At 46.3% G+C, this 26,707-nt stretch overlaps 1 protein-coding gene across 1 annotated transcript in view; it reads right to left on the bottom strand.

Moving 5' to 3' along the window:
- B4GALNT3 (beta-1,4-N-acetyl-galactosaminyltransferase 3) overlaps window positions 1-26,707 on the bottom strand; it is a 65,071-nt gene that overhangs the window by 17,815 nt on the left and 20,549 nt on the right. Inside the window, exons 2-4 of the mRNA XM_032688964.1 lie at window positions 7,801-7,904; window positions 7,056-7,133; window positions 496-591 (exon numbers count right to left, since the gene is read on the bottom strand). Of these exons, the coding sequence (XP_032544855.1) occupies window positions 496-591; window positions 7,056-7,133; window positions 7,801-7,904 (278 nt within the window). The remainder of the gene's footprint in view (window positions 1-495; window positions 592-7,055; window positions 7,134-7,800; window positions 7,905-26,707) is intronic.

Genomic DNA, 26,707 nt, shown 5'->3' with positions numbered 1-26,707 from the left:
GATGTGACAGGAAGAAGGGGAGATATAAAAGCCCTGAGACAGGTGGGTAGAGGGAAGTATGAGGTTTGCTCTGAGAGAAAGAGCAGGCCAGATGAGAACTGAACTGGAGCAGGTGCTGCTGTGGATGGGAGAGCTGCATGGGAGTGCCATTGAGATGGTGGGGACAGGATGTGGCATTTGCTAGCTACTTGGAAGGAGAGCAACAAATACAGGGCTCCTTCACCGTGTGTCCAAGGCCTGGCAGGCCAGCATAAGGAAAATGAGCCTCCCCCGTGCAGCAGATGAGCTGCCACCCTTGAAACCTTGTGAAAACCTCCTGCTCCCTCAGCAGGAGGACAGAGGAAGTGGTTGAGAGGGATGTGACGGATGCTTATGAGCAGCAGGACAGACAGATGATGGATAGAGATAGGGACAGGATGTGAAGGGAGCAGGGGTGACCCAGCTGGGAAGCTGAGCTGGGAAGTGTGGGGCAGCAGGTGTCATGGTCTTACTTACGTGAGGGAAGAGGGGGAAGTGCAGGTTTTTCCTGAGCTGCTCAATGGAGCCGCCGCACCAGTCCTCGAACACATGCAGATTAGCCTGGCCCTGGAACTAGGAGGCAGAAGCAGGGCACCATGAACTGTTGCATCCCTCCCCTGTGTGCCTCCCCTGTCTTGACAGCCTTGGCCATGGCCCCAGCACTGGAGCACTTGAGAGAGCGAAGGAAGATGCCACTGCTGCGATGGGCTGGTCTGAAGGAGACACAGGTCCAGCCCCCTGTTTCTCATCTGCTGAGGGTTTGGGGTTGGAACACATGACTGAATAGCAGCAGGAAACTGTGCTAATGCTTGGGATATCTCACTACATGGCTGGGGTTCACTCCATCAAGGAGGTGTTTAACCAGAGGTCAGCGCTCTGAGACAATACTGTGGAACGCACTGCAGGGTGGCCCCCCATGATACAGCAGAGAAAGTGTAGGGTCCTACATTCTCCAAGAAGGTGTTTTGGACTCTCTCACCATCCCAGGGCTATTTTCCTGACCTGAGGAAGAGGGACACACTGCGGGGGTGGGAGGGAGATGCCAGATCACCTTCTCAAAGCATGTCTTGAGAGGTAAAGCTCATGGAGGACAGTGGGGACAGCGAGGTGGAGGCTCAGCAGGTGGGGGTGCAGATGTCTGTCCCCACTATGCAGCCACTCTGGCCAGGAGACGCTGTCAGTGTCCAATGGAGACCTGGAGCACAGCTTTGCTGGGAAAAGCTTGCTGGCCACTGTGGGACTGCAGCAATACATTCCTCAATGGACAAACTTCCTTTTTGTCAGAGCCATTCGGAAGGGAATCACTGTCTGCCCCCCAGCAAAGTCCAAGCTCTCTGCCTTCAACTAGTGGAGCTGGATGCTGAAACCCTCCTCATAGGACTGGCACCCAACAGTGGAGAATAAATAGGCTGGAGATGGCAGAAGCTACCTCAGATGGCGAAATGCTGAAGAAAGGAATAGGTTGCCTTGAGACTGGGGAGGTTTTGCAGTGGATGTCTTGCCTATATAAGGGCTATGTGAGCAGGGCTGGGGGAACAGCCTGAACAGCACCCAAATGTCTACAGATGGCAGCAAATTCTTAGTTTTCACTGGGGAGTCTCCAGCAGGGCTGAAGCAGCACAGTGGAGGAGGGTCCAACCCCTCCGTGCACTCCTGGCAGAGGAACTGCTTCCTGGATTTATTTTTCCCAGGATGGTGCGTTGGAGGTGCATTTTGAAATACACTGAAGGAAGGCTGTGGAGCAAACTTGGCTCAGCACCAGTAATGTTCCCTGTGAGCTGTGGACTTTAGTCCTGCACGTGAAAGCCATTTCTGTGTGCCAGGCAAAACACATCACAACCACTGCTGTTCTGGAGGGGTCTCTCATCAGCCCTCTCTCACTGCTGTCTGCACTGCCAGGGCTTGACAAATGTCTGCAAGCCCATGTCTACCCCCGCTACTATCTCCTCCTCTTCTGACATCCCTTAGACTGGATTCTGCCAGACAAGAGGAAAAGCAGCAAGACAAAGTGGACGTAATTCCCCAGAGTGATGCATAAAATCGTAGCTTAGATGCACAGAGGGCTCAGGGTGATGGATGCAGCCAAGAGAAACCCGGGACTCTGCAGGAACTTGCGATACTAATAAATCACTGCAAGCGTGACAAACGCTGAATTGGAATGTAACTGCTGTGCAGTCCCATGCCCCTTGGCCAAATCCAGGTTCACACCCAAGAGTCTTACACTACTTTTCTCAGCCAAATCAAATAATGACAATTGCTGTTTCTTATGGAGCATGGAGTGAAGCGAACAGGCTGCACTCCCACAGTGAGTCACTGCCAGAAACAGTCCTATGGCAGTCTGCTGCTACCTACAAGTGATGCTGGTTTTTCTTCTTAGAGAGTTGCTTGCACACTGCAGATAGCAAGCTCAGAGCCCTATGAAATGTAGCACAACACTCCCACACCGTGGAGAGGCTGGCACTGCAGTCTGCTCCTGCCAAAGACAGACCCAGGGAATGCTCCCAAAGCTCAAGACTGCAGTGGAACTGGGCTGGCTTTGGCATGGGGTAGCCCAAATGCAAACCCAGATATTTATGAGAGAAATCCCAAAAGATTGGCTAGACTTGCTTAAATGTTTGCAGAGGAAACTTGGACCAGTCCCACTGCAGTGCAATATTTTACTGCAGAGTTTGGCAGTATTAGGGAGAGGGCAGCCTACTAAAAAATAAGGCAGACACCACTATACTAGGTGCACCATCAGTGCTGAAGGTGGTGTTCCCTGGGATTTGTAGCCTGACACTCCTGTCTCCAAAGTCTTTATTTACGAAGTATCCTGAGAGGACATTCTGGCAGGAGTTAACGAGATCACTTTGCCTCCCTGTGCTCAGAGCTACTAGAAATAATTAACTGGTAAATAAGTATATCTTGCATGCAGTTTCAGAGTCTTTTCTAAATCAACAGATTTTTCTCCTGAGTTACAGTAGCCTAGCTTACTTTCTGCTGCCTCCAAAAGGGAAAAGAACATTATTGACAGGTAAGTGTTGGCTGCTCAAAGTGCTGCTCTGGGACTGAAAACTGAGCTAGGCTTTAATTTTAGGGCCCCAGAAGTCATCAGTATAGCAGCTGTTTTGAAACCCTATCACCTCTGTCCCTCCAACTCAATCCATGGCTGTCCATTGCAGGCAGCTGAGAAATTCCTCTGTTTGCTATATGTGTCTCCTCTGGAATATGCAGTAACAGTCTTCTGCTTGGGGCTTTTGCAGATTGCAGTTACAGATAAATATCACCACCATTCCCAATTCATGCACACAGAAATGTCAGTGGATTTTCTAAAACATAGCTACTAAGTCTGACTTCCCAGCTTAGAACTACCTGGCCCTTTTTTTCAAAGGAATGGAAATTTAGGACCTGGCAAGCAACAAGGTAAGTTCCCCTTAAAAACACCCGCTTTGCAAATTCTGGATAGACTGATTTGGCCAGAAGCAGTAATAGAAGCCAAGAGTATGTGTTTTCAATGGGAGCTGTTTTTATGTGACCTGTGCACTCCCATTTGGAGGGCACCCCCTGCTCCTCAGCTTCCTCCCTGTCCCAACCCCACCTCCCAGTTGCTTATGTCCACCCTGGCTGAAATAGCAGCATTGCAAGAACCCGGCTCAGATCCAAAACGGGCACAGGTCGTGCACCAAGGGCACCGTCAGCACAGGGCGAGTGTGCCCAGGAGCTCATGCACAGGAGCTGTTCTGCCCAAGGAGGTCTGGGCAGGTCGACACCCTCCGGAGCTCAACACCATGGGCACAGAGTGACCCAAAGGAAGGGAGAGCTGGACCCTAACAAGTGCAGGGAGGGGAGAGCTGGGACAGGCCCTTGCTTCACTGCTGATGCAGTGGCCTCCATGGCTTCGGGAACGTGGCTGGTCTCCGAGCACCAGTGCTGATCCTTCCTGCTGAGCACGCTGGAATAACGCCTGCCTGCAGCCCTGGCTTGGTATGAAGAGATTTTAGTATTTCTGCTTCCTTCTAGTGAGAAATTTTAGATTATCAGCCCCTGCTAGAAAAACAGACCATAGAGGAGGATCAAGCACACAGAGAGCCCAGACCTCTCTTTCTAGCCCAAATCCTATCATATCAAAACTGCCTGGGGGGGGTGGCACCACACACCCAAGGGCTCCTGGTGAGCAAGGAGCCCAAGGAATAAAGGTCAGGGCAAGCAGCAAAGCTGGGAGGATTGCAGCAGCAGAGACATGACCTGTTGTCTTGTAACTGGAGCTGGATGGAGAAGTCTTTCCTAATTTAATTCCGGGTGGCTCTGGCATCACAGAGGCAAATCAGCTGTGTGGCTGCACACAGCCCAGGGAATGCACAGCACCGGGGATGATAAACAGGGCACAGAGAGGGCCTGAGCCCGGGAAGAAAGGCAACATTGTGCTGCCAACTAGAAACTCCTCAGTTTATAAGACTCCTCTGTCTTCGCAGAGTGGCTGTGGCCCCTCCTCCTGCCTGGCCCAGCTCCCCTGACTGGGTGACATTCAGCCTCCAGCAGCTGGGCTTGGCTGCACGCTCCGCTGTGCTGGGCACTTGTGCGAATCCATCAAGATGAGTTAGCTACACAGGCCCCCTCCCTGTCTGGATGGGCAGGAGTGGGCAAGGAAGGGACATCAGCAGGGACAGAGCAAGCAGCAATAGCTCTGTCTTTCAGTCTTCTAATGAAAGGATGCTTCCTCTTAGGGCAGGTTTGGTAGCAGGACAATACCCCAGCACAGTGCTTCGGTTTTGTACAGCACCTATGCACCTACACAAGTGCTGCCTGCAAGGGGCTGTGCTCCTGGACATCCCTCACAGAGAGAACAAAGTCCTGAGGCTGTGGAGAGGACATTTTAAATGCACCCCAGTGCTTTCTCCTCTCAGAGCTGTACAGAAGCTTTTGCAGAGGCAAATCAGAATGATGAGGCTAACCAGGCTTTTCTGAAAATCCTCCCCCACACCTACAGCAGTGTCAAATGGTGACACTCATGGTCCCACAGTGCAGTTTTGCCCTGACAATAGCCAGGCACCTTTCTGAATTAATTAAACAAGACATCCGACATCACCCTGAGGAGGCAGTGGGAGATGCTGGAAGCTGGAAGACTTTGCTGTGGTGCCTGGAACCGACAGTAAGGGTAGGGATCATCATGTGCACAGGCACCTTGAGGAGCCCAGGTGTGAGGCTGAACCCTGCCTTCCTCCAGACACAGGGTAAAAATTCATTAGGGGTTTCCTATGTGCACACTTTCCCACCATGTTATCCAAGGCTGAAGACTTAAACTGCTTGTTTCATATCCTGAAACTGAGAGGGGGGGAAATTGAAACCTGTCTTTTTTTGGCCATGCTGGCTGCCAGGTCACCCTGCAACCCTGTTAATTATTTATGTTTGTCAGGAATATATCTCTCTATTCAAATAAAGCCCAGTTCCCTGACCTGTGTCAGGCAACCTGGTGCCCCTCACCCCAGGTATCAGGCTGCAATTAAGTTATTACAGATGCCATGGGGAGGGCACAATGGGATTACAGACCCCGGGTAATTAATTTGGGCAGAGTCACAGAAAAACTTAATCCCCAGGCCAGGAGAAATTTCAGCCAGTGGTTAAGAGGACAGCAAGCAGCTCTATACAGAGCTGTGTCCATGGATCCCTCTCCATCACCTGCAGCTGGTACTGGTGAACTGCTGGCCTCTGCAGTCAGGGTGACTCTGCTGACCCTCTGGGTACAGACACTTCCTGCAGCAAGGGCAGGAAACGTTGCCTTATAGAGTCAAAGAGAAAACTGTCCAGGCCACAGCATGTACCTCACCAACTGCATCTCTAACCCAGTGAAGGCTCATTGCACACCACAGCCACCTGCTCTCAAGACTTCTAAGAAATCAGAGGGGATCAGAGACACAGGGCAAAGCCTCAGAGGAGCTGGGGGATGCCATGCAGAGCCTGTATGGCCCGTTGCCATGAGAGAGGGGAGCAGTACATGCTCCTGTCACCCCTGAGCACGGCCGCAGTGCTGGCCTTCGTGTCCCGCTGGCTCTCAGCCAGCAGCTGCTCACCTGTGAAGCAGCCCTGCCTGCACACTGCCCACACACTGCCTGCACGGCCCTGCAGCCAGAGGAAGCCCCCAGGCTCCAGCTGGGACTAGCACACCAGAGCCAAGGCAGCAGAATAGATCAGTAGTCTGGTCTGGTTCTGGGCACTGGAAGGTGACTGGTGCTGGCTGCTTCCAGGAAAGCTTTAGCTCATGCTGCAGGGACATGAACTAACTGCTCATTGCAATGCTGGAGGGACACACTTTTCCTCCATCACCAGTGACAATCTCATCCTGAGCACAGGGCCAGCAGCCGGCTCACTCCACAGGGGAGCTGCAGAGGCCCTTTAATTTGTGCAGGTCTCTAATCACTTTGAGGAATTTAGTGAGCCAGTTCCATTAGCTAAATGCCCCCAGGCTGGTGGGCCTCTCATTAGAAGTAGGTTGCATTGCTCCCTTATCTGAAGAGGAATGATGAGATAAGGGAGCAGGGGAGGAAAGAATAAACGAGGCATGAAGGAAACAAAGGGGGTGTTTACCTCAGTCTGTAAGGGTCACCAGAGAAGGTCTCTGTTCATTGAAGTGTCACTGAAGTGGAGAAATCTCTATGTATGACACACAGGGGTTGGATTGCAAATGCCAGAGCAAGAGCGTGACACTTCTGCGTGCCACAATCATGTATTCTCTTGTTGAATGCTTGGCCCTACGCACCTCAGACCTGAATAAACTTCACTTTTCCGGAAGGCAGTGGGCTGCCTGCTCTCAGGGAATTGTAGGTGGGTGCTTGGTGCCTTGATGACTAGTGCAAAAACCAAATTATCTGGAATCTGGACACACCTGTCTTTCCAGATGATTACTCAGGTCTGTAAGTGTCATTAAGCAGGGAGGGGGTGATAGGGGACAGAGCTCCCGTAAAGTGAATTAATTTCCAGGCAGATGTCCCTGCCTTACATTCTTGCTGTACAAGTCTCTAGCTACACCTCCCCCATGCAAAACAATGGAGAAAAGCACCCACCTCTGGCAACCATGGAACAGGGTTGTCCACAGCCGCATAATTTGATTTATTCCTCCCAGCTCTTTGCAGCTCTTGCTTCTGAAATACAAGTAGAGGAAACCCAAAGTAACCCAATAAATGATACAGCACTGACATCTAAACAAGAGGGCTCAAACCTGGCTACAAGAACATATGAGAAAATAAAACAAGTTCTCAAGCTCCCTTTCCAAAAGACAGGCCAGTTATCATGGCCATGGTGGGGTGAAAATGCTCTCTGGCTTGTTTGACAGCACATTTCAGGTGAGCTACTGAGGGAAAAGGACACCAGTACTTTATAACAGCTTGCTAGCACAGAGTTAAAACTTAGGTCACTTTCTGCTGGTTTTTTTTTCCCATCCTTGTTTCAAAAATGTCCAAGCAGTAGTTCTTCCAACACTGCCTTTAGGCAAAAGTACCAAGATGTGCTTCACTAGAGAGCAGCAAACTCTCTCCTGACCTTTCATTTCTGCTTCTGTCTTGCTCATTGCTACCTTCCTGTGCCACACATCCAGTCAGCTTCAGCCCACTGCTGTGGCTTAGTACATCTAAAATAACTCAACTGACTACACTGGAGTCATTGTACATTCATATTGCTGTGAGTCAGCTCAGATTTTGCCCCGTGGCGAGCTCTCTTTCCTGCATGAAGAGAGAGCTGTCTCTTGGGGCCAGCATCAGAAAGGAAGGTTTGCCCTTGTAAATGTTCAGAAGGCATCCCAAATCTCCTCACCTGGTGTCCTGGCTCCTGTGGATAGTAAAACTGAAGGCTTGGGTCCCCACCTGGGACATTGGTGTCTGACAGAACCTTAGCCAGCTCCCTCCAGTTTTCGTATCCTGTATAGAGGAAACAGAAAGAGGGGTCAGAAAACATCTAATAAAATAAACCACCACAGTTATCAGAATAAACTGGTTCTTTCCAAGGCTGAGAGACCTCTAACTCTGAAATTGCCTAGCAGAGACCAGGAGTTGTTTATGCTACTTGGAGTTGGTAGACTGATACAGAGAGAAAAACTGCCTTTATCTTCCTCAAAAACTCTTCCCTCCTTCTTATTAATACTTATATTAAAGATTCATCATAGATCCAAAATACATGTCAGAGATTTCATTAATCACCACAGGACTGGGAACCTCTTTGTAGATTACTCACATAATCCCAGTGGTCAAACTAAAGAACATCAATTTTATTAACTAGCAATGTCAAAGAAAAATAAGACAATAACTAGATTACTAATTAATTTAACCATCAAAAGCATATTATTCGTATATGTTATTATTTTATTTACACAGTAAAAGCTATCAATCCTCTCTTCTTGAAGGAAATTATGGCAAAGAATGCTGCAATGTCTAAAATATTAGCATCCCCTCCCCTCCCAGTCAGCTCAATCCAGAGGTTAGGATCAATCTTGATTTCCTTCTACAACTCTGGCAGCCTCCTGGGCTTAGAAAGGAAAAGATGAGCAGATGCAGCATAACACTGTAGCTCTCTGTGACCACTGTCCATGTCACTGATAAGACAGTGCTGGTGAGCAGAGCCTCCCAGCAGTGCTTCAGTGGCTCACATCATGTGGTTTTCAGATTTGATAAACACTTTGGCACTTAGTCAGCAACTAACCAGCCTGCCAGCACCTCAGTGCTGTGCCCACACCGCATGACAGCTTCATCGTGAAGGGCAAGTGCCAAAACCTCCACAAGCCCTACCCATTCCCAGCTGGTGGCAAACCAACTCAATATCCATGTACCAATGAGCAGAGCCAGGCTCTCTACCCACTTTCTTCAAAATTGGAAATCATCCCCAAAGCTCTAGGAGGTTGAGAGATGTTGGCTGTATGTAAAGGGAACCATCCCATCATCTTCAAGTCCAACAGATTTAGACAAATGGTCTGAGCCCTCTGCACTGTTCTTACAGCCAGAAGTAGCAGGAACATGCTCTGAGGATGAAGAACAGCCCACTTCTGGGGAAACATCTGCTGTTTCAGAGCCAGCATACCCATCTTCAGTCAACTCACTCATCTTCCCCTGGCCAGTTACTGCACCTACAAACTGGGTTGAAAAACTCTGTCTTTCCTTACTCATGAATCTGGGTCCTGTGTGAGTTTTGTTCGGGCCCTGTTAGATGCTGAACAGTCACAAATTTCTGATCTAGATCATCCCACCCCCAGATTTTGATTTAAAGCTATGCATTTCAGTTTATGGCTAAAAATATCAACATCAGCATTTATCTTCTGCAGAAGATTTTTCAGTCAGATGCTGTGTGATTAATCTACTGATTAATGCAGCCAAGCACATCTTGTGCTTCGAGGACTGACTGCCATGGAAAAGAAGGAGAAATTCTGGTGTCTACATAATTTTATGTGTAACTGGTGAGTTTCCACGTTGTTCAGAGCAATGAGACAGAAACCACTGTTTGTGAGTGTCCTGCAGTTGGACACACGGTCCCGCTCAGAATGAGGCTGAAACAGACTTTGTAGTTTGTGTGAAATTCAGGACTTGCTACTTTGAGGGCTCATCATATTAGTGGGAGAGCACAGCAGGTTGCTTTTTTTTTTTTTTTTTTTCAGAAGAGAGACCCAGAATCATAGAATATCCTGAGTTGGATGGTACCCACAAGGATCACTCAAGTCTCACTGGCTAAATTAGGGAGGAACCAAGTAAACCAGGAAAAAAATAAAACAAGGGCAACAAAAGTCAATTCAGCCCTAGACATTCACTGAGAGACGACGTTGATAGAGGCAGGTTTTTTTCTTTTGTGCAGAGGGGAGAGATTATTTGGCTTCATTGTTAAACTCAGCACTTCACTGCCCTGTGGAATAAGCTCTGGACAAAGCATTGGGAACCTGCTTTTCCTGGGAAGAGGATGTTGGCCACCACAGGCAGCCACTCTGGCTGCTCCTGCCCATGGCTGGCACGGAGCCTGCCTTGCAGCAAACACAGAAGCCTGGTTGCACACCAGTGCAATGGCTGACATTTCTTTGACCCCTGGAGAAGAGAAGAAAGGGAGGCAATTCTCTGTGTTGCACAAATATTTACCTAACGCTTACATCAGCCAAACACCGAAGAGACAAAAGAACTACGAATTAATCTGGAGGCAGTGATTTCCTTGTTGGGTAATTTGTGCTTTGGCAAGCTAATTCTCCAGCATGGTAGGAAATGATTTTCAGAAAATAATAGGATAAAGCCTCCTCTCAGAGAGAGTCCTTGGCACTCCAGTTCCTTCTAAAAAGAGTGGCTTTTCCCTAGGGATCTCCACTGGACACGCTGGCTTTGGAGGACCTGGCTTTGCACGTGCTTTCCTCGCTAGGAGGAGAGAGCTATAGAAAAGAGACAGATCTCCTCCAGCTTCCTGCAGTCAGAACACCTCTGGAGGGCAACTGCTGATGAAGGTTTTCTCCCCAGCACAGGTCACAGGATTCAAGACATTGCCTTTCAGGTACGTATCCACTCCTGTGCAATAGCTGGAGAGTGAAGCCGTTGGCTACATCCACTGCTCTGTCTCAAGAGTATCTGAGCAAGGTTCAGCCACAGGTTCAGCCTGTCCTCAAGCTCTCCATGAGCACTGCTCAGCAGCTCAGGTGGCCCAAGCACTCCCTTGATGGCTATTTTTAAGTCAACAAGACTACGCCTGGAAGAAAGCAACAGTCTAGAACTAAAATACCTCAGCAAACACCTCAGTGTTACTAAGAAGGAGCGCCAGAACTATTAGCTTTGATGATTTTGCTCCAGCCCCTCTACAAAACCGGTTCTGGTTAGGATGGGAAAGGGCAGAAAAACCCATAAAGTAGGAAATCAAAGGCCTGGGAATAGCCTGTCTCACAGCCAGGTGAAGATGTTGGCCCAGGCTTTGTTGCCATTAGTCTGTTAGACAGATGCACCAGCCAGCTCTTGGTCTTCCTCTCTTCTGAGGATCACTTCCCAAGGCATTTTTCATCACCTCCCACAGCACACCAGTTGTTTTCCAAGGCTATTTTTTCACCCCAAACACCTCCAAGGAAGGCAACACTGATGCAGGCACAGCTTGCCGAAAGCAGCAGCCAGCCGTGCTGCCACAGACTTCACCCTCCTTGGCATGAGGACCAGCTTCCCCACAGCCACAATGGATGGTTCAGAGCAGTGATTCACCCAAAATCCATCCCACAGGAAAGAAGGGCACATGGATTTCTGATGGGCCACCTTGCCCAGCCGAGCTGCCTGGTGGCTACACAAGCACCACAGCACAGTCCAGGGAGAGGGATGTCGCTGTAGCCAGAGCAGTATCCATGTTTCCAGCACTCTGCAGTTGCACCATGCATGGTGTGACATCAGACCTGCCCCTTCCCCATCCCTGTCTGCGACAGCACAGCAGGCACCAGAGCGTGGTAGATGGGGAGAGTTGTACAATTTTGTGCCAAGAGTGACCCGATGAGCAAGAAGATATTCTCAGAGACACTGTAGAGGGACAGAAGGGCAGATAGGTTGATGGAAATGGGTTTTGCCCAGAGTGCACCCACATTGTGTTTTTTATCCTCACTCCAACCTCCAGGACATTTTCCCTATATCGACAACCAGGCACTAGGCTGACATCCTTTCCACGAGCAGATTTGCACCTTTCTTTCTACTTCTGTGCTCTGGTGGTCCAAGGTTCAAGCCTCATAGAGATCAGCTAATGCCCAGAACCATGAAGGTTCTTCTTCAGGGAAAAGTAACCCTTTTTGTCCCTGTTCCCATCAGAAACAGCTGGCAGATGCCTAATGAGGACCCAAATGCCCACCAGGGTTGACCCTCAACTGTCCTTCTGGATTCAAGATGGGAAGCCCCCAGTACCTGAGCTTTCTTCTGGAAACAGAGGCAGGTGAACACAAAAGAAAGGCAAAGAAGTTGAAGTGGAGACTGAGACAGATGCTGCATCCTACAACAGAAACCCACACAAGAGGCAGCCGGTCTGGAGCCAGTTGCCCACAGAGCCAGTGAACGAACCATTAAGAGACAGAAAAGCTGTAGCAAGAGAAAATAAGATGAAGATGATTCTTGACGCGGCCCTGGTCAGGGCCCGGGGCCATGTCTGCCTCTCCTCAGCTATGCAATGCACTTGAAGCCCAGCTCAAGAGAAAAAAAAATAATTAAAAAAGCAGAAAGCCACAGCCAGAGATAACAGGCAGCAGTACCCGGGGAGCTATCAGGCCCCGGGGCAGGAGCGTCACCAGAGCTGCTCTGTGTATTCAGAGATTAGATCCACCAAGCCACTGTCATGCCCTGGGCCCCAGACAGCACTCGATGTTTCAATTAGCCTGCAAAGGTAGCTGGCAATGGTGCAAGGGGGAAATCCCAGCCTCACTCAGGTGATCAGTTTTCCCTCTGAAGGATGAGATTTGATTACTCTGCTGTTGTTACTGTTGCTTACATAGCTGCAAATGCTATTAACACCCACATAGTACGCAGCCCTTTTGAAACCCTGCTAAATGATTTCACTCAGTAGCCTCAGGAAAGAGCAGGTCCACTGGTTTGGACGAAAAGCATTTTAATTCTTATCCGAGATCCTGCTCCTCTTCTTTTTGATGCCAGGACAGGGCAAGAAAAAGACTGGCAGGTATGAAGCAGGGTTGTGTTCTTCATTACTCACAGACTTCTCACCATGGCTTGATGTTTTAATCCTCTGTTGGATAGTCTTATTTCTCCTCTTATTTTGGTTGAATATTTTCAACTTATTGTTATTTGATAAGACTTCAGTGTGATTTGAGGTCTTTCTCAGTATTAGTCCTGGGCTGAACAGGTATGCAGATGCAGTACCCGGTACCCCCAGATATTACCACTATGTGCCTCACAAACATACTAGTCCAAAAAATGCTGGGTAAGGTTGCTTAAAACTGAACATGACACAGGAGATGAACTCAGGGAGCTATTTGCAGTCTCACACACATATGCATCAAGCCTCCTGCCCTGAAAACAAACCTCAGCTCCACCTCCTGCCTCAGTTACCCTCATTTAGATTATACCCCCCTCACAGAGGCAGTGCACTGGGAGCACCTTCACCCTGCCACATGATGCTATGCACCAAAAGCAGTGATGCTGTAGTCCAGCAAACAAATACTTCTGGCCAGTGAGACCATGGGGACAAGCTGCCATGCTGTGCTATGCACCCGAGGCAGCACAGATTTGTGGCTGCAGCCCAAAAGCAAACATCTCCTTGTCACCTTGCCCAGGCAATGCTGCATCATGCTCTGGGGAAGAGGATATTTAGAGAGTTTGACACACCTCTCATGCACCCTGACCAGAGCAAGCCCTACTGCAAGTGCCACACCACAGGGGAAGCAACATCCACCTCCTGGTCTACCACACACACAAAGGCAGCCCCACAACACCAAGTGTAAAAAAGCATAAAGGTGTCGTGTAAACTGACCTTCTAGAAACAGAGATGTAAGGGAAGGAGAGTGTGAAAAGGGACAGCCAACAGTTTCTGGACATAAGGGTGAGTGAAGGTTAGGTCAAGTCACGAATCACAGATGGGGTCAGAGAAACTACCAAAAAACCCTCATTCAAGGGTAGAATAGACCCCAGAGATTCTCTTTGGTTACTTATTTAAGTCAAAAAAAGGCATAAGCAGAAAAGAGTGAATTCCTTGTCCTCAGGTCAAGATCAGAACAACACTCCTGGAATTAAAAGGATTCAAGAAGCTATGAAACCTGGTGTTACAGAGGGAGCCCTGCAAGCCTTTCCATTTCTGGTTAATGCAGAACCCTGCAAATATGACTGCAGGGATAAAGCACAAGTTAGAGCCCGTGTGAGCAGAAATAAATTACTCCATTCTTCCTCCAGGTACAACTCTGAGTCACTGCTACATGAATGGCTCTGCAAACTGACAATAAGCTGCAGAACATTAAAAGTACATGAAGTTTGATGGAGGAACAGGCAGAGCACTGCACTTGAGGACTGGAAAATGAGTAGACATAACTACCCAGGACACTAATGCAGTCTCACTGCCAGACTCACCCACCAAATAGTACCTTGCTGCTGTTGCCCTCTAGGTACAGGAAATCTATTTCATGCAGTAAGGGAGGAACTGACAAGCAGTGCTTGGGGCACTAACAGGTTTTGTGGAAAATATAACTCAAATCTTGCTCCTGCCACTAAAATTTTCCATTGCCCTAGTTAAATCATGAAATCCACTTATGCCACAAAATTATCCAGCAAATATTACCTGCCTCCTGAAAGCCCAGCGAGGATACACATATGGAGATGCAGTGCTGGATTTGAGTCAGAAAGCCCATGATGTTCCTGCACTATCCTTCAAAATTATGGGGCTGAGCTCCTAAGTCAGCTCCAGAAATGTCCCTGTTTCAACTAGAGGAAAACAACTGCAAACTATTGCTTACCTGCACTTGCCATGCTGAAGGCAGAGGAGGTTCTGGAGTTCATGCCAGTGTGGAAGGGGGCATGATCTGCAGTCAGCTGAGGTGCTGGCCACAGAGAGCCAGCTTTGGCTGTGCCCCTGTAATCCCCTGCCCAAGGTGACCACTGCCAACAAGAGCCCTGTGTCCTCACCTGCCCATCCTCACCTCTCCAACCGCGCAACTTAATTCCTCCTCAGCTTCCTCTCTTTGACTCTGCAAAACTGCATGAAGGAGTCCTGAAGGATTAGATTGGGGAAGAGGAAAGAGCAGAGCACTCTGTTTTTCAGGGGTAGGAGGCAACATTGACTCAAATGAAGATTGAGCAGAAGAGCACCTACTGCTGCTTTCAGGAACATAAAATAAAAGACCATGATTTTGGCACTCCTAACTTCCATGCAAAGCAGGAAGAAATGTTTTCTACTCTGCTACTCTTTTGCAGTATTCCCCGGGCCATCTTAACCACATAAAGCACATGCTGAAGCTTTTGAATCATAAAATATGTTTTCAACATAGTGGCCATGATAGCTGTGAAGTTAAAACCCTTAACTGCTGGCAAGCTCAACTCTTTAATTTACAAAATGCATGGCAATTGTCCTGCAATTATGGTGCACTTGTCCCTGAGACACTGTGCTGCACACAGGCTGACGCTGTATCTGCCTCTTTGGACAATACTGCCATCAAAAGCAGTCTCTCCATTTTTACAGTCTTCATGCACAGCAATAGATTTCTCAAAACAGCTACAGTCAGTGTCAAAAAGGGCTGATTCCAGGCCCAGCAAGAGTAAAGGTATTTGTGTAGTTCTCACCATGGTTTCATACTTACCAAGCCAGGCTTCTGCCAGTCATTGTCTTTAAAACACGGGATTTGCATCAAAGTATTTACTCATGGGAGATCAAGATTTGGTTTGCTTGAACTTCAATACTTGCAGAGCTTGGAAAAACCAGCAGGTTGTCAGAGAAGCACAGAGTCAGGTGTTTTTGATACAAGGCTAAGTTTTGATTTTTATTCCTGCTTTTAAGATCAAAATAATCTGCTCCTTTGTGGACTCCAGTCTCATGCTTTTCTCTACCCTCACCCTGCCTTTTTGTTTTTTTGGTGAACTGTGATATCTGGCATTATTTTTGTTTCAAAATACCTTTAATCCTGGAACGCTTGCACGAGTTTCTACCAATTCACTCCCAGTGACCACATCCTCAACTGCTGACTCACACCATGCAGTCTGCCTTATTTTATTTTTAATAAAAATAATAATAACAACTTAAAAAATTCCTACCTAAACCTCAAGGTGACTAGCATGAAAAGCAGATGTTCCATCTGGTTATGATCACTGCAAGTGGTATTCCTGGCACTCTCCCTTCATCTAGAGGCACTGGTGAAGCCAAGCCCTTAGAGACACAAGAGGCAATAAAGGCCTGCTCCATTCAAGTAACAAGTTAATTAAAGCTAAAGTTTGCCTCAATTTATCTGTACGTCAGCGCAACGAATCATACACAGGGCACCTGGAAACACACCTGGCAGGCTTCCTGCCTACTTTAATTCATCTGTACTGCATCACCATTAACAGCAGTAAGGACTTCTTTTGCCAAGAGAAGCATGTTTCTAAATGCTCTCAACCATGGACCAATCTGTTGATGTCCATGGTATCTGAATAAACGCAATTAATAGGAAGCAACATACGTAGGGAGCTTCCCTCCCCTGAGCACTGCGAGGTACCTACAAAAATATATAATGAAAGAAAAGGGCAATTCTATGCTCAGCGGTCTTTGCCATCTGATTTAATTTCTGCAATGAGACTGTGCCCAAGAAAGCTCAACAAGGTCAGCCATGAAGCTTTCAGGAAGCTTTGGTAAGTGCATTTTTGTCAACTGATCCAAACACTGCAGCACACAGACTGCTCAAAGAGCTTTGCAAGATTTATTTTTTTTACAGAGGAGCTGTCTTGGATGTGAAGCTGAACATCAACTGAGCAACACACCTTCAAGTCAACCCTTGTTACTGCTTTACCAAACATAGCTAATGCATTATTTTTTTATCTTGGATGGGGATTTTCCTCTAAAGACTCAACAGCTTGCCACTTCCATGTAGATGCAGCATTCCAAAAATATCTGCTTGCAACTTGATTTTCCGTCAAGTTCTGTGGAACTTTATGGTGTAGAAAATGTCATTCGATGCTTCCATGAGAAAACCCCCACACCTTATTTATTTCTCTAATTGTCATTTCTATTTGCCATTTTGCTCAAAGCCATTTTCCTCCCCTGAATTCACCCACTCCTGCTGAAATGTGTTGTTTCCACAGCCTCTGTGAGCACTGCAACAAAATTATTACCCTATGCTATTGCTTTCAGTGGTGACTGGAGGCAGCCTAGGGACGTCACTAAAGCAAGAGAAAAATTAAGATAAAGAACAGGCTGGACAAACATCTGCTAGAAATGGTGCAGGTAGGGTTGACCTCACCTCAAGGCAAGGAAGCAAGTTGAACCAACACTCTTGCAGGCCACTCCTTACGATTTGTTTAAGTTTGCCTATGTTCTTGAGCATAGCAGAATGACTGTTCTTCCCATGGTTCTGTATGGGACACTCTACTCTGACACCACCTAAAGACAGAGACATCTCTAAATGGGGGACAACACACCAGTTCTCCAATAGCTATGCTGAGGGGTAATCAGAAGAGGTCATACTGATGAATACAAAACCCAGAGAAATATAACAAGTCTTTAAAAATAACAAAGAGGAACTGAGTGCAGTGGAGTGCAGTGGTTGAGGTACTGCTTTGATATCACTTTCTAGATATGTCAGATTAGAAACAATTTGATGATTGCATTTTGAGTCAGATAAAGTTCTTCTATTAATGTTAACGGGCTTTAGATGAGGCTCTAAAACTACTCCAAGAATGTCAGGAACTTGGATGCAATCCCTGTGTGCAAGTTTATTTCCACAATTTGGATTCAAAATTCAAAACTACAACTTCTGGTTCAGACTTACATATCACATAGAGTGGTTTGGGTTGGAAAGAACCTTCAAGATCATTTAGTTCCATCCCCTCTGCCATCGGCAGGGACATCTTCCAACTAGACTAGGTTGGTCAAAGCCTCATACAGCTGGGCCTTCAACACTTCCAGGGATGGGGCATCCACAACTTCTGTGGGCAACCTGTTCCAGTAACTCACCACCCCCACAGGAAAGAATTTCTTCCTAATATCTAATCTAAACTCACACCCTTTCAGTTTCATGCCATTCCTCCTTGTCCTATCACTACACATCCTCATCAAAAGTCCCTCTCCAGCTTTCTTGTAGGCCTCCTTTAGGTACTGGAATACTGCTGCTATAAATATGATTGGATGGTGATTAAAATGGCAGCAAAAACCAACCGGAATATCATAGTATTCTTCAAGAATGTCTGAAATTCCCCAACAGATGCTGACCACACCACATCTATGCCCAAAGCTTCATTTGGCCTCTAACCCGAAATGCCCAGCCTTCAGCTGTCTTTGCAGAGGAACTCTGCATGCACCTCTCACCTAACACTAGCATTGCTAATTAGCAAAGGTAAGATTTGTAACACTGATTTCCTCTGAATTCTCAACAAACGCTGACTGTTAGTCATGGCAGACAAACGTGTAAGATGGACTAATGTTTTAAGAAGTTACAGAAAACCCTATGCCTTTAAAACCTTATCAAGCCTCAGAGTACTAAGGGGCAAGAGCATGCTTGAGCTCCTCCCTGACACAGGCTCAAAACTCACACGGACAAAACAAGCTGCCAGTCCTCCCTTCAGGCATCCTGCCTCCAAATAAATGCCTGCTGTGCAATGGGATGGGCTGCAAAGCACAGACACTTGCTTCTGAGACAGCTTTATTTACACAACATGGGTTGCTAGGGGGAAAAAATCAGGGTTGTGTAAACTCTCTTTATAGAACTCTTACACAATGACATAATTCCAAAATATCAACTTCTGAAATACTGTTTTTCCTCTCTCTTGACTAAATCCCACGTCAATGGCTTGCTTTTGGGTCTCTAACCAGCCTGTGCAACACAGTTAACAAAAATCACTAAGGAAGTGGGAACCACGAGGAGTTCACAGAAACTACTTTTTGTCCCATGGAATCATAGCATATTCTGAGTTGGAAGGGACCCACAAGGATCACTGAGTCTGACTCCTGGCCCTGCACAGGACAACCCCAAGAATCTCACCATGTGCCCGAGAACCTTGTCCAAACACTTCTTGAACTCTGCCAGGCTCGGTGCTGTGACCACTTCCCTGGGGAGCCTGTTCCAGTGCCCAAACACCCTCCAAGCTAACCCTCCACAGAGATCAAAAAAAGAGCCTGTATTTACAGTTACCCTAGTTTGCTAAATCACTCAAGCCTAAATGTCTTTGAGAAAATTTGGCATAACTTAACCAGTTTGCTGAATATTTCCCTCCTGCTAAACCGGGACAGACACCACTCACACTTGGCTTTATTTTCTTAACGTTGTGTGTTTCAATTTGAAACTTTCTAAATAAGATTTAAGAGATGCCACAGAAGGAGAGGCAAGAAGAACAATTCAGTTTGCTCTGTACATGTGCTCTTAAAACCATTGGTTTTGAGCATCCCAGGGCTCCTCTCAGCCCCTCCGCAAAACCAGACCCAAACTCTTCCTCCAGGATCCTGCAAACCCACTAGAGCTGGAAGAAGGATGACGACGGAGGAGGGATGCCCCGGGTGGCAGAGCCGGCGTCCCCGGTAACCAAATTCGCGCTATTGACATGCAAATTCCGCAATGCGCCGTGACTCCCTGTGCGGGTCTGGAGGATTTACAAACGTCCCAAAGACGTTTGTTCCCTGATCTAAACCTATAAAGCTCTTACATCCTCGAAAGCTTGCAGGAACCTCTGAAACTTATGGACACAATCACTGGAATTTAAAAGTACCGAAAATTTTTATAAAGGTATTAACGGCAGGATGATTTCTTTAAATTACTGCAAACAACGTCTTAAAAAGCCTTCTCTCGTATTGCTTGTATGTGGAACATTATCCTTGAACTTTCCTCTAAAGATTCCAGTGTGTTGCTATAATCTGTTCACAATAAGCACATTTGCAGATGTGCAGACATATAATTACAGGAAGTACAAATAAGATCCCGGTGTAAAGCATGGCACAACTGAAAACCAGGGAGGTTTATGATTCAAGTAGTTTAAAAGACTTTTCAACAGCTGATGAAGAAGACTCAGTTTGCTTTAAGAAAGTACATGCAACAATAATGTCTGCACTTACTGCAGAAAGAGTAGAAACAAAGCAACTATTCTGCTCTTAGTTGATCCATAGGCCTATCACTGAGAGGGGTTTTGAAGATGACAGGAGATCTTCCTTATGTGAAGTGCCAGGAAAAACCCCTTATGTACTGTAGCTCCTGTCCTTCTCTCCCTGTATCAGGAGTTATTGCAGATTGCTGGAGTTTTTGTCTTCATTGTGATGCAGTTTAAATACATATTATCTGTTTGAGAATTTAGAGCTGGGAGTTGGAAACCCAAATTCAAATGCTTTAACAGCTGCAATACAATGCTAAAATTGTGCCATTGCTGCAGGTTGTGAATGACATTCAAGCTCTACTATAAATTTAACTCATTCCTGTGATTTGTTCTGTATTAATAAAATCTGTGTGATAGGTCAAGATCTTTTTCACTCTGCCCTAAATTTCATAAAACTAGGGCAACCATTTCTACTGCTCTTTCAGAACTTCCAGGGAACCGAAAAATTAGTTACTGGGAAATTTCTGGTTTGAGTTCTGCTAAACTCCTATCCCAGACAGAACAAACTCAGAGCTACTCACAAGCTGAGCAGCAGCTGAACTTTTCAGAGCCCAGACTGCAGGGGCCAGCCAAACGCTGCTGCAGGGCCCCTGTTTTCCACAAGCAATTCCTGCCACCAGCAGGCATTCCTGAGGGCTTCCAGGAGGTGATCCTTCACCCGGCAGGAGACAGCCGGGTTAGTTGCCTTGGAGCTGGGCCAGCATGCCTTACAGAGCTATCTTGTTTCAGTGGAATATTTCACTGTGCTGCAGCTTTCTACCAGAGCATTAAAATCGCCCTGCCAGCTGCTTAAGGTGGCTTGAGAAGACCGATTGCAAAATTATCATTTTCTTTCCAATGCGTTGGAAATTTCCATAAGTCAGGGAAGAGTGGTTTCTACTGCCCAGCACTTGTCCAGTAAATGCCTAATGAACTTCAGGACAAATGAAACCATAACAACTGTCCAATCTGCCTCTTGTATAATTCAGTACAGGAAGCTCATACAGTAATTCCTGTACTAGCTCCAGAATAAATATCCACTGAAAATGCCATCTGACATGGGTTATTTACATGCTGACCTGAGATTTCATCCAAATTCTGTTCTCAGCCTCTTTACTAAGTTTTACTGACCTTTACCACAGCCTCCTGGTGTGATTCCTACCAAGCTCCACGGCCTCTGTTCCCTTTCAGTCCTTTTCCACAATGGTACGAGCGCACTGCCTTATACAGCTTAACCACGTATATCAAAATACCCATTTCTAGCATGTTCTGCCAAAACTGAAGGCAAGTGAAAGCAGCTGTCCTCTCTACTGCTTTTTGACAAAAGTTGTTCATTGTCTGTCCTTTATGTGCTTCTGACCCCAGTAACTCACAAAGCTCCAGGTTCTACATAACTAGGAGAGCATCAGACCTCAGGTCTGGTGTCCTGAAACACTACAGTACAGTTTATGTACTACACACTGTTTTATGGGAAAAGTTCTCAGTGCAGTGTCTCCTGGGATGGAAATGAAGTCTGTGTAGCTGTGACTTCTCAGGCTCCAGAAATAGCCCAAGACAGTTCATTCTTCATTATTCTTTTAATCTGTTTTTATTGCATGCTAATACAAAAGCACTGGGTTGGACAGGACCTCTGGGAACCATCTACTCTGAACCCCTGCTCAGAGCAGCATCACCTAAAGCAGGTATTGAATACCTCCAAGGATAGAGACTCCACAGCTTCTTTTCCTGTTCCAGTGTCTGACTTCCTTTACAGAAAAAATAAAAAAGCTTCTCTTATGTTTAAACAGAATCTCCTCTGCTTTGGCTTTTGCCCATTGCCTCCTGTCCATAGATGCCACTGAGAAGAGTTTCTCTCTTTTTTACTTACTCCCTTCTATCAGCTATTTATACACATGCATAAAATCTCCCTGAGCTTTATCCTCTCCAGGCTGGACAGTCCCACCCCTCTCACTGTCTCTTTGTATGTCAGATGCTCCAGTTCTGTAATCATCTCCACGGTCCTTGGCAGGACTCACTCTGGTGTGTCCATGGCTCTCACCTGGGGGGCCCAGAACTCAACATGACGTTTACAGATGTCACACGTGGGCTGAGCAGAGTGGAAGGATCATCTCCTTCAGTCTGACCTAATGCAGACCAGGAGGCTGTTGGTCTTTGCTGCAAGGGCACAGTGCTGGCCCATGTTCACCTTGTTGTCCACCAGGATCCCAAGGTCCTTTCCTGCAAAGCTCCTCAAGGCTGTCTCCCAGGGGATTCTTTGAAGCAGGTCCCTGAACATGGCAAAGTCTGCTTTCCTGAAGTCCAGGGCTGAAATTTGCCTTTTTCCAAGTTAATTCCAGTCTGTTCACCACAAGGTGAACAGGCAAAAATAACTTGTGAAACCAGTTTTAAACCAGCCAGCCACCTAAATACATTGATAACTCTGAACTCCAAAAGTTTACAACTTCACTGCTTTTGGAAAATCTGCCTGTAAGTACCTTGGAAGCAGAAGTCCCAAGGGAAAGTGCTGGGATTTGAGCCAAGCCACACTTGTGCCTTTTTAGAAGCCAACCTAAAATGGCAATGTAATTAACTACTTCAGAGTTTGCAAAATCACTGCGAGCCTTGCTCTGTCATTCTGTGCTCTCCATCTCCCCATTAGAAATCCACCTTCTTCACAGCAAGTTTTAAGTCAGTGATCAAAAATCTCTGTGATCCTGAAAAATGAGAATGGAGGGACAAAAGAGAGGAGACTGAATGCCAGAAGGAACTATGAGAGATCTTGTAAGCAAGTTGATTCTTCATGTCCTTACTATATTAATGAGGTAAGAATTTTTTTCATTCAAATAAAGAAACCACAGAATAAAAGCCAGGCTACCACATCAGCATTTCCCAGGATTTATAAAACTTGGAGCAGAATGTAAATCCTGTTTGCTGCAGGATGTTAGGGCTTTGACTATTATATTTCATAATACACACAAGTGCCACTGTTAGACACGCTCTTCTACTTGGAGAACTGATGCCAAAAATGATGCAAGGGGATTTTTAGTAGTCTATTGTCTGTGAGCTTATCCATCCAAAAAAGTCCTGCTGTGATGGAATATTCTAACAGGTAAACTGGTAAAAACTCAAAATTGCTCACCTCTGCCAGGTTCCTTTCTTTGCTGCTCTGCCTTGGGTCTCAGTAACAGTTAAGCCAAGTGGAAGACCTGGTGTAGTGCATGAAATGGAGAAAGCATCATTTCAGAATGGCCCCACGTGCTCTTGTACACCTTTGTTCTTTTAGCCAACATCAGGAGTGACAATTGCACAACATATATCACACACTGGATTTTTACCTGCTTTAAGGATCTGGGCTGCTTGAGTGAATTTTACCACACCTTTTTTTTTGCAATACTGACTGAAATATTAGGTGTTCATTCAGCACTGGTTTAGACATCAGTGCAAAAACAGGGGCTTTCAGCCTGCCTGAAAAGCAGCTGTTTTGATGTTTGAAAATTCAGCAACCCTAAGAGCAGGACCCACGAAGGGACAGGACAAACATCATGAAGAGTAAATATGGAATGAGCACAAGTCATTACTGCACCAGGATCAACAGTGGTGCATTAGCCCATGAATGCAACTGCATTCACACAGCTGGTGAAATTCAGGCATGTCCTGGATCCCAACATGCTCTCCTTGACTGTTCCCCAATCAACATTTGATGGTGAGAATAATGCTAACCTGTTTGATTCACAGAAGTACTGTGAGACTCAATTATTTCACTTTCTAAAAAACCAAAAATTACAAGGATGGAGAGTCCAATTCACAGGGTCTGCGCACTCAGACTTACGCAGACTTGTTACAGAAATGCTACTGGTTCTATTTGAAAAATGAGGCCCTGGGCACTCTGAACCTCATTAGAAAAATGAAAAAAAATGCTTTCTAGTAAAAAAAAAAAAATCTCATCTCTGCATCTCTGAAGCTGGCAAAGTTAGCCTCACTGGGCTTAACTTCAAACGCTTATAACTTTGCATAATTGGGAAATATCAGAATAAAATTTTTTATGCATCTTTGCACATGATCAAAAGCACAACTGTCACAAAACCAGAGACACACAGCATGTTCCAGACTCTTGGTGATATCTGGTCCCTAAAGCATTCAGTTGCTGTAAGCAACCCTTGTGGAGCCATGTCCTTAATGAATATTTTTAACTATTTTGGGTCATCTCAAATAAGAGTTTAATTAGCAACTTCATCCTTGCTACAGACTATTTGAGTCACGAAAAAACAACAAGTAGAGCATGCATGATTTTCCACCAGACTCTATACAAATTTTTAGGATATTTCTAAAATTGAGAGCCACAGCTAAACCCAGAAAGTCTTACAGGTCTTCTTTATAAAATTTGAGCTCATTTATGCTAGCAATGTGATGGGTTCTCTCTATAGGTAAGCAACAGCTCAAACGACAGGAAATACATCCCAGGCATAACATCATTTTAAAATTATTAGCGAACAGGAAAGATGACAGAAGAGAAAAAAAACCACCATGATTTTTGTAACAACTCTGGAATAACAAGATGACTGTCCAGTTTTTCCCATCTCTTCTCAGCTGGCCTCCATATGCTTTTTATTTAATTTCTTTTGCCCCTCATTCCCTTGCCTCTCAGGGAGGCAGCCTCTGACTGTTTTGGGGGAGAACGCAGACCTTCCTATCTCCCAGCGAGCCCCACGAGCCTCCTCCTTCAAGCTCTCTCATGTTTCCTGGTGAGCTCTGTCTTCTCTTTCATCATCTGCCTGCAAGTCCTGCCCCAGTCTTACAGCACTGGAAAGAAATGCAATCCGACAGCATTAATAAATGATAACTGGTCCCTCCTCTCCCTTTCATCTCCTCTTCTCTGGCCGTAAGCAATCCGCCTGCTCCCAAGGCAATGCATAAGCACGGGTCAGGATGTGGTGCTTCCATGTCAAGCCTCAGGACTGATGTCAGGCCAGGTTGCCATCTAAGCAGGTTGGTGACCAAGCCAAAATGTTGCTCTCCTCTGCTGCCCCAACTTCCTGCTGACACCTGGAGTAGAGAACAGCTGATGGGTCCAGCTTGAGGGACAACAGGGGCTTCCACCCATCCCAGAGCACTTCTCCAGCAGCCTCCCACACCCTCAGAGCTCAAGGCACCACTACATTTTATCTGGAGACCCCAGATTGCTCCCATCTCCATTGTAGCTCCCGAGAAATCAGTCGCCACTCCCTGGTCCTTCCTTGCTTGGTGCCCAAGGCTCTTCTCACAAAAGCCCATCTGATTTTGTGACTCATCCTTCACCCCAGGGTAAAGCTAAGAAAACAAGCAATGATGACAGAGAAAAGAATAACTGTCATATGAAAAAAATTTATAAGCTATTCTTCCCACCCAGGATTTCCCCCTCTCAGACATGAGAAAAGCACCAATTAAACCATTACAGCAGGCTCCCAGAGACCCAGCAAGGGCTGAGTGTGATGGACACCAAACAGCCCTGCTGATCTGCTTCAAGGGCCTGGGGAAACCCTTAGTGCTCATCTCTTTACAGTGTAGGGTCACATCTCTTGCACCAAGGAAGTTCTTTCTCCTCCCTAGTCTGACAAGATGTAGCACTGAACTCAAATAAATTGGTGGGAGCGGGGAAATCCTGGTACTTGCAAACCCGAGACAGAAGAATAAATCCCTAGCGAAATCCCAACTGCTTCAATGCCATGAGCAAGGCAGGAGCTTAAGAGGAGCACATTTGTTCAGCAACACAATGTGCAGAGTTTAATCAGGACCCATGAGATGCCAAAATGCAATTCCAGTCAGAGGTGATACAGGACAGCATCTCAGTATCCTGTATTTTCTCTCTTCTAGTAGCTTGCTCCCGTTCGCTCAGCTTTTAAATCAAAAGGATGTTTTCTGACCAATGGTGCTGCAAACCACACGCTGAAAAACCACGCCAGGTTATTTTTTGCTCTTTAAAAACAAAAACACCACCCACCAGGGATTCTGTCCAGTGGTCAAAACCACCCAGCTGCTCATTTGTGTGCACAGCTGTATACAGTTTGTATGGAGCTGTACAGCCACGGGAGCGGAAGGAACAGAGCAAAACTGAGCTGCCACAACCAGCAACAGTAAAAAGATTCCTTTTACCCTCATCTTCCCAGTAATTAAGGTAGCTTTCTTCCAGTTTTCTGGGTGATTGAACCACCCTGCAAGAACCAATCCCAACATATTTTCAACCCGTGTTTTGGTTTACTCAGAGAGGGCCAATTTTTAAATCGCTTCTTACGAGCATTCACAACAGGCCTGGATTATCTAAGAGCAAGCTTTAGCCAAATCAGGAGGGGAGGGGAAAAAAAAAAAAAAGCAATGCCCATAAAATGAACTGTTGCTAAATAACATCGAAATCTCCTCACACGTATGTGATCTGCTCCTGGAAGTTCCACATGCAAACACACAAAGTGAAATAAATATGCTAAATTACCTACTGCTATTTCTTCACTCAACTGTAAGAGCTTCTGCCAGAGATACAGTTCCCGCTCATGGAACAGAAACCGCAGAGGCCCGCCTAGGGCTACCCAGGAGACAGACATGGTCCAAACCTACTGAATGCTGCTGGTTTCAATTAGGGACCAGAGCTGGTGCTTTAACTTAGTCTTATAAAAAAGAGTCTATCTGAAAAGAAGCAGCACAGTACCTCCCTGTGCAGGAAATAAAAGCCTTACGTAGGAATTTAGTAATTAGCAGATCACACCATTGGTTCATCCCATCAGATAATCCACCTTTGACCAGCAGCCAACATCTAATGTTTAAAAGGCAGAAGAAAACAACCTTCAAAAGTACCTTTAGCTGTATTACTTAAGAGAAAAAAAATAAAAGTCCTCATGACCTACACAGTCAGCTTATGCCCTGCAGCACAAATTGTGATTACTCTTTTCTTATCGTGCATAGTTGCAAGTGTTACCATTACTCATAAAATTATCCAACCCTTAAAAAAAATTCCAGCCACACTACTTGCATCACTGGCTGCTGCAGCACCAAATGAACTA

The sequence above is a fragment of the Chiroxiphia lanceolata genome, chromosome 5 (assembly GCF_009829145.1).
Source record: "Chiroxiphia lanceolata isolate bChiLan1 chromosome 5, bChiLan1.pri, whole genome shotgun sequence".
Lineage (NCBI taxonomy): Eukaryota > Metazoa > Chordata > Aves > Passeriformes > Pipridae > Chiroxiphia > Chiroxiphia lanceolata.
Note: the sequence above shows the minus strand (reverse complement) of the source record. Positions and strands in the feature narration are given on the sequence as shown.